The sequence below is a fragment of the Tigriopus californicus genome, chromosome 11, assembly GCF_007210705.1.
Source record: "Tigriopus californicus strain San Diego chromosome 11, Tcal_SD_v2.1, whole genome shotgun sequence".
NCBI lineage: Eukaryota > Metazoa > Arthropoda > Copepoda > Harpacticoida > Harpacticidae > Tigriopus > Tigriopus californicus.
Window position 1 is genome coordinate 9,173,687 of NC_081450.1, and position 8,117 is coordinate 9,181,803.

Genomic DNA, 8,117 nt, shown 5'->3' on the forward strand with positions numbered 1-8,117 from the left:
GAAGTTCCTTGAATGAGCGAGCTACGGAAGGAGCGAGTGAGGGAGTGAAGGAGGGGAGGAAGGAGATGAAGCGTTGGAACAGAACAACTATAGCAACAGTACGTTCATCGAGTTGGAGCACCTTCCTCACTTGCCGGGGATGTGAAGACAGCTTGGAAGGTAACCAGGACAACAAAAGAGGGCCTTTGGTTCACCATATACTGTATATACTAACTAGTTACTGGAGGGAAGCATCCTCTTCCTCGCCGACTTCCTCTTCTTCTTTCTCCTCCTCCCCCTCTCGTCTCGTTCCCTGGAACTAGGGAACACGCTTGATTCCCAAATTTACCTCAACCAAAAGCGTTGTAGACTGGTTTTCTGCCTTCCAGGGGGGAGAATCCTTGCACGATGGAGAATGGCATGGGGTACGGAAGCGCGTCCTTCGACTCACCACCACTCTACGGAGGGAAGGCCCAGGGATTTCTCTCTCATCTTAACAGAATGAAGCTCAAAAAATGCTGGATGGGGTCCCCGACTGGCTGAAGCGCCGTGCGTTTCTGAGCCCAAAGTTGCAGACCTCCAGTACTACTACTGACTGTCTGAGGTCATTGGTACGATGGCCACCCAAACGAGAACTCCCCGGTTCCAATTTGATTCGCTGGGGATTTGGGATTATTACAATAGCGCGAAAGCTTTCGGTATAGGATGTCCAAGATATTCTGCTTAATATTTCAGACGAGTATGTATTTTTAGTGCGTCGTGGTAAGTTTTTAAAAGCGAAAGTTCAACCCTGTAATAAGTATTTCGATGGATTATCCATCGCCTTGATCTTAGCAAAAATGTTTCAATCAAGCATTTTCAACCATATTAAAGAGAGATGTAGTTGTTTTGCAACGATTTTGGTAAACCTCTAGGTAAACCTGATGCCATGATCAAATTAACCGTTTTCAGGGGAAAACAGTCTACAAGGAATGAAACTGCAAAAAGTTCGAGGGTAATCCCCACTGTGGATCACGAAAGTTTGTAACAAGCTCCACTAGCTTATCAGTAAACTTTACTCAAAGGGCAATTCCAATGTTGCCAAAAAACGAAGTTGGATTCGTGAAATAAACCAAAGTGCAATTCGACAAGAACGAGGTTGAAGAGAAAAGTCAGCTTCTTTGATGAAGACCAATCTCAAATTTTCTCCAATTCAACTCAAACAAGCCAATAAGACCCTCCAACAAGTAAATGGTACGAATATGGACATGAAATGTGGACATGGAACATCGAACCGATTTGAAAGAGCCAGCAGAAAATGATTATTATTATTATTGTTATTATTACTATTATTTTATCTTATTTTTGGGTGTGGAGGGGATTTCCTTACCTTTTATCGCTAATGGAATCCTTTTAGAGCTAACCCATGGGCTTAAAATCCGGGAGGGGGAGGTGGTTTTTATACGTGTGTTTTTCCTGACATTTGTTTTTGCCTTTAAATCTGTTGGAAAACACTTTACCAATCAAAAAGAATTTTATATGCTTTCATTATTGTCAAAAAATAGGATATAAATTGGACAATGTGATGGCTAGCTACGCTGACCGGGCGAGGTTCACCCCTCCGACCCCAAGTACAAAAAAAAGTGGTTTCGGGTCACCAGCAATGTCTCTCACAATACGATAGCTTTGACATTAGTTTAGGCTACTTTTAAGCACACGTTATGATTTGAGGCACGATTTACATTTCCTGCACTGTGTTCACGTTCACGTTGTGGGACCTCACAATTTTTTTGTAGAGGTTGATAAGTTTTGACGGAAATGCCCGAACAGATTTTAGCATCTTGAGATATTTTTTCTAAACTAGGAAATAACCCCCTTTTTGAAGGGTTGTCACTTCTTTTGTTTGGTTGGGGTGCTAGGATCGGAGGATTGACCCTGCGAAGCCCATCGTCCATTTCCAAATTCCGCCTGGTATCAATTTGGTTCTTCTCTTCAGCTGCGGGTGCAGTTAACTTCTAAAAGTTTCCCCTTGAACAAAGGACAAGGAAGAGATTCGAACCAGGGACCTCTCTCGCACAAAGGGGTCTGCGCTAACCATCACCACAGAAGCATGCACTGTCTTGACTCGGAGGTATTAATTTCCAACCTTAGCGTCCCCGACCATATGATGGTGGTTCATGATTCAGCAGATGAAGCTTATTTGGCGAGCCCGCTCCAATTTGATACATAATCTGTTTAATACGCATTTATTGGTCAAATGATTTACGCTATGAGTTGATCTAAGCGAGAGCACTCGATATTATTTCATCGCAGGTAATCTGATTAATGAAAATGATATACTACACCTTTACTATTCCCTTCCAATGCTTTTGTAGTGTGCATTAACACTTTTCCAAAGGCTGTGGCTTTAAGAAAATGTTGTTGAGTCTCAGGTTGTTGTTCAATTACTTTAAAGTAACTTGTTTGCTTTTGTTACCATGAATTTGTTGTTATGTTTCAAGATGCTTCGAAAATCAAGTGAAAATTTACGATATAAATCCTAATACACGAACAAGCCTGTAAAAAGTGTTGGTAGTCACTTAAACCGAGTAATGAATGACTGCAAATGTTCGTTCAATGCGCATGAAAAAATGAAGGGTAAGAAAGGACACCAATTCGTGATCCAAATATGGTAATGTGTTAAACCTTTAGGATCTCTTCAAAGCTAGACTGAACAACTTATGGTATGAATTGGTCGGTGATAAACAGGGCTGGGGGAAAACTGTTTGAGGGCCAATTAATCACATTTTTTAACAAAGCCTGAAATAACATTTTCTCATATCATCCTTTTTTAATAATAAATGAAAAATTTGTTATGTTCAGTCATCAAAGTGCACAGCTTTCAACTTAAGAAGAATGGTTTTTCTTTTCAAAATCACTAGTGATTTCATTCTCTCTTGCGATTAGAAAAATTCCTAGAATAAAAGTAGAAGATGAGTTCGACATTCCAGTGAATTTCGATTAGTTTCACAATAGGATAATATTATTGCTAAAACTATTGCACAATATTTTTCATCAAATTAACAATATCATTCTCGCCATTCCATCTATAAAACAATGTTGATAAGGGTGATGACATAGGCTTAACGGCCACAGTGCACTCAATTGCACTCAATTGAAGGACATTTTAATTTGTCAGTGTTTTAGTACCAAGCAAAGGAATGCCATAAGTTGAAACATAAAAGATGCGTTGGTTCTCTTCCTAGGCCTCTTTGTGCAATTTACTGGGTTTTCTGGGTCAGAAACTCTGAGCAAGTCTATCCCTACGGAATTGCAATGAAATTTTCCTTTCCCGTATCTCTGCTCAATATCCGTCGTCTTATGTTCGTTTGTCAGACTTTAAAACTTCAATGAAGGAACAAGCATTCGTTTCAGATCAGATGCAGCCATGATTTATTCGGCATGTTATTTTGAAACTTGAGCAAGTTGAATCACAAATGGACAGAGAATGTATGATCATCGATGACGAGACCGTCTCAGGGAATTGTCCAAATTTCCCAATTGATGAAGGAAACCCATGTTGGGGTGGACCTCTCGGGACCGTCTCATGAGACCCAGAGCTTCCGAGGCCGACATGTTCTGCTTCAACATAAGATAAGCAGCCACCACTGTAGCAGATCGGGAATATCCAAGAAGACATCCCACATAAACCAATCCCATCCGAGAGCAAAGAGCTCGATCCATGAAACGAACACACTCGTCGAACGTGGCTGAAATATCTTCTTGAGGTAGATCTTTGATCCGATACCCTTTGTAGCAAATGCCGGCCTTGGAGTAGCGTTGTGACGACACATTGACGTCATTTTCGGCCATATTGAGCACATGAGTGACCCCCAGTTTTTGCAAGTACTTGACATTCCTCATTGTTTCGCCAGATCCAATCACGATCCCCGGATAAACTTCGTCGCAATCCAAGGCCGTCTTGAAGCGATCCGATTGCGTTTGGTACCGGGGAACCCCTGGCATCATCCGCTCTTTGGGAGGCTCGATGTTAAAGGACCGTGAAAGGTAGCTCGCCGTGCTGGAATTAGCTAGATGATAGTCCGATAAATTTAACGTCATGTTGCCGTCGGTCTTCTGTCTGTCCTTCAACCAATCAGTTCCGATGAAGACACAAATCACAGGTCTCAACCGAGGACAACGGTTAATTAGTACAAGGCTCGATTGGACAAAAGAACCACCACTCCTTTTCCCTGTTCGATGCTATCCTTAATGAAAAGAGCTTCTCTAACGAGAACAATTCACACGGAGAGGAACACAGAGGCCGACGACTCGAAGGGATCGGTGCCAAGATCCTAGAATTGAGCTCGAGCATAGATACGACGAAAGCCAATATCGAAACTTGAACGAGAATCGAGAGATTGAAGGGCCTTTCGGAAAATTTGAGCCAATCTGATGAGAAGGTTTCCAATGCTCAATCATGACGTTGGTTGTGGGATATTTTATTCAGACTTGTTAAAAACCAAATGTGGGATGAACGTTTGTGTGCTTGACTATGAATTAGTGTTGGGACATGAAGCTTTCTTTTCTTGGCTCCATTGTTCAACAACATTGCAATCAGCGATCGTCAAAAGTACGAGCATTGTGCCGCACAGTTTTGTAAAGAAAGGTGCGGATATACCGCTTTTTGAAACGGGTATCAACACCCAACACATAAAAAGCAAACAAAAGATTAGCCTACCTAGTAATGAAAAAAAGAAAAATTGACAAATAAGCCTAAATTAATTGAAATGCTTTTTTGCTGATCAACGACAATGGAGATGTTGGTTAAGTTACGTAAAACGTACCTTGACAGATTGCAAGAGAGCCGTTCAAGCACATTTGAGCACTTCTTGACAAAAAAAAATCTTAAGGAATAACTTTGATTTCATTTCATGATGCCAGCTTAGGTCAAAATTAAAAAATACTCAAGGTCAAAATCACAAAGAAAAGAAATCGAAATTCTCTTAAATGGAGACAGAGGCATATTTCTATTTTAGTCGTTTGTTGAATTTACGCCAAATGATTATCGATTATAAGCTTTTTTGGGTTATGTGAATTATGTGTAAACAAATGAAAATAAAACTAATTTTGAAAAGTTCGAAACAATTAACAAAAGGTTTCAAAATGGTTTCACTATTTTAATGTCTTTGAAAATCGAAGTTTTCTTCTCCTAACTTAGACTCCCAAATTGGTACCCTAAACAATGCAGGCTTCTAGATCAAATTTGGTTCCTCTGGGTGCTTTATTTCAACCATGTCTCAGGGTGGGGGGACCTGGGCTAAAATGCAAAGATCTTTATATTTGCGCTTTTGTGTGTAAAGTACTGGGATTCTAGTTGTATTTTCAGGAAAAACTTGATCTCTTACTAAAAAGGCAAGCAGGAAAATGTGAGAATTGCAGAACTATCACTTTGGGTTGTTATGGATGGCCTCCTAAAATTATTAAACAACAAAGGTTTTCTAAAAGTTTCTAAAAAGTGACTCATTCAAGAGTTATAGGCCTAGTTGTGACATGTGTTTTGTGTGCTTATCCATGTACTTATCCTCTTTCTTGAGGCGCTGAGTGACGTCACAGCTAGTACTGGCGGGCAGCCGCGTTGTTACTACTCGTACATTGCCGACCTACCTCTGTTTCTCTATAGAGACGTGTAAAGTACCGGATCGGATTTCAGCTGTGTGGGCTAGTCAGGCTGCGCCACAATCGCGGCAAGAACTACCATGATTTTAGCACATTCAGTGCTTCCAAAATTTCATTGACAAAATTGTAAGCCATGTTTTGGAAATCGTTCGACAATTATTTTGAACCATTTAAGTTCAACATTCACTTAATAAGGATGACATTACATCGCAAGTGATCAAAATATGCAGAAAATACGAAAAAAATAATTGGTACCAACTTTTTGCCATCAGTAAGATGTGTGTTGACACTGCCTTCATGGTAGAACCAGAGGGCGTACTAGTGTGAAATCCCAAAGCTTTACACCTCTCTATATACCTTGATTTTGATTGAAATATGATCAAGCAATTCTCGGAGGCAGAGGGAAGGATTTTTAGAAGGCGCAAAGAAGTGACCCTTGATTCATTTCCATCCTGCACAGTACATTCCACTTGTGGCTTTTAAACACTATTTTTCTTTAAAAACCAGAGAGTAAAAACATTTATATTCTTCTCGTATTTGTTATTTTTCAATTTTTAACTTTAATTCCTTTATTTTGATCATCTCTTCCTTTTAATGCATTTATTGAATGGCATTGAGAGGTAATTCAATGTATATGTTACTTGTTCTATGAAATTTGACGTAAGCTTTTTGTATCCAATTGCCATAGATTCTCACACAATGACTGTATAAATTTGAAAGACCATTCATCTACATTGTCCTGGATGATCATTTCAGAATGCTTGATTATATTTTTTTATATTAATTTTTTCTCTGATGGAAAGGTAAGACTTTAAGCCCAAGGAGCAAGAAGATCGCGAAAAAGAATAATCAAGTGTTCAGGTTGACATGTACGACCCTCTCTCCATTACTCCGATCACCCAACATCACATTGACGTCGTGATTCTAAACGGGCCATCCCATTGAACCCCAAGCTTTTTGGAAACTCCCGGCGCAGTCGACATCTTCTTCAACCACACCAACTGGTTGATTTTGAACGGTCTCAATTTCACTTTCCATCCAACGTCGTATCTCTGCCTTGACGACTCCACCGTGATCCTCAACCTTGCTCTCAGTTTCGCTCGGAGAGCTGGAAGCGCGTCCTGAGCTTCCTGTTGTGACATTGCCGTTTCACTGCGAATTGGCAAGTTCAGATCTAACGGGAGTCTCATCCTGGACCCGGTTAATGCTTGGAATGGCGACGTACCCGTCGATTGATGTAAAGATGCTCAGCAAGCAAAGACCACGTCAGGTAACTTTTCCAACCAATATGATGGGTTTTCTTGAATTGCCACCCTCAAGAGTTTAATGATTGTTCTATTACTTCTTTCCACCGGGTTGGCCTGACGATGGTAAGGTGTGATGTAGACGGGCTCTATTCCTACCGTTTATGAGAAGTCTTCAAACACCTTACTCTCCATGTCCGCGCGTCGATCCATTATAATCTTTCTGACCACTCCCCAGCGCGGAATGATGTCGACTCTCATCCATTCAACTAATGCCATTCCACCCAACTTGTGAACAGCCTTGATCTCAATCCATTTAGTCAATACATCCATCATGACTAAAATATATTTGCACCCCCCGTCTCCAGGGAACGGGTCCATAGCGTCAATTGCGATTTTCTCGAAGGGATCCCATTTGGAATCGTCGTTGACCACCATTGGGGCCCTTGGGGTCGAACAGTAGTCTTTTGATTTTTGACACAGCCCACAAGTATTCAGGAAAGACTTAACCTGTTTTCTCATTCCCGGCCAAACAATTCGTTCTTTCATGGCTTCGATCATTTTGGCCATTCCTCTATGCCCTAACTGTTCATGGAAGTCTCGTTAGGATCGTTAGGACTTTTCTTTCGTCCTCAATTTGGTACAAAACTCCTTCTTCGTTTTCGATCACCTTGCCAGGATTGTGGTGCATAAACTCGATCAGNGATCGTTAGGACTTTTCTTTCGTCCTCAATTTGGTACAAAACTCCTTCTTCGTTTTCGATCACCTTGCCAGGATTGTGGTGCATAAACTCGATCAGTTTGGGATCCCCCAATTGTTTCGCTCTCACCCCCGTACTATCCTGCACTCCCAGTCTCCACTATCGCCCTTGACAAGCACTCCGCAATCTCGTTTTTGGGCCCCGGATGTTCGATATCGAATTCGGCAAGACGTAAGGCCCATCGCCCCAACTTTCCGCGACAATCACGCTTGCTCTGTAACCAAGTTAGAGGGCAATGATCCGTCTGAATCAAGAAATGTTGCCATCGATTTATAGCAAACATAATGGCAAGAGCCTCCTGTCCGTTGGTCTGATATTTCTTCTCAGTCTCAGATAATTTCTTGCTTGCACACTCAACTGTCACCATACGTCCACCTTCATCCTCCTGTAAGAGGACCGCTCCGATGCCTTCGCCACAAGCGTCTGTTTTGACCAAAAATTTCTTTGCCAAATCGGGAATCCTCCGTTGGGCATCTCGTGCACCCCAGTCCTTCAA

The 8,117-nt window shown here is 41.4% G+C and overlaps 1 protein-coding gene and 1 long non-coding RNA gene across 2 annotated transcripts; one reads left to right on the forward strand and one right to left on the reverse strand.

Moving 5' to 3' along the window:
• Positions 1-127: 127 nt before the first annotated feature.
• LOC131890272 (uncharacterized) lies at positions 128-1,381 on the forward strand. Its single transcript, XR_009374290.1, has 2 exons — positions 128-718; positions 931-1,381. It is a non-coding gene; the product is annotated as an uncharacterized LOC131890272 (long non-coding RNA).
• A 2,072-nt stretch (positions 1,382-3,453) lies between these two features.
• LOC131890756 (dual specificity protein phosphatase 3-like) lies at positions 3,454-4,059 on the reverse strand. Its single transcript, XM_059240167.1, has one exon. It carries the CDS (start codon positions 4,057-4,059, stop codon positions 3,454-3,456), a length of 606 nt encoding a protein of 201 aa, XP_059096150.1.
• Between the last annotated feature and the right edge of the window lie 4,058 nt (positions 4,060-8,117).

Bases quoted from the DNA above. Each gene is read 5' to 3' on its own strand.
- LOC131890756 (XM_059240167.1), bottom strand. From the start codon at position 4,059: ATGACGTTAAATTTATCGGACTATCATCTAGCTAATTCCAGCACGGCG.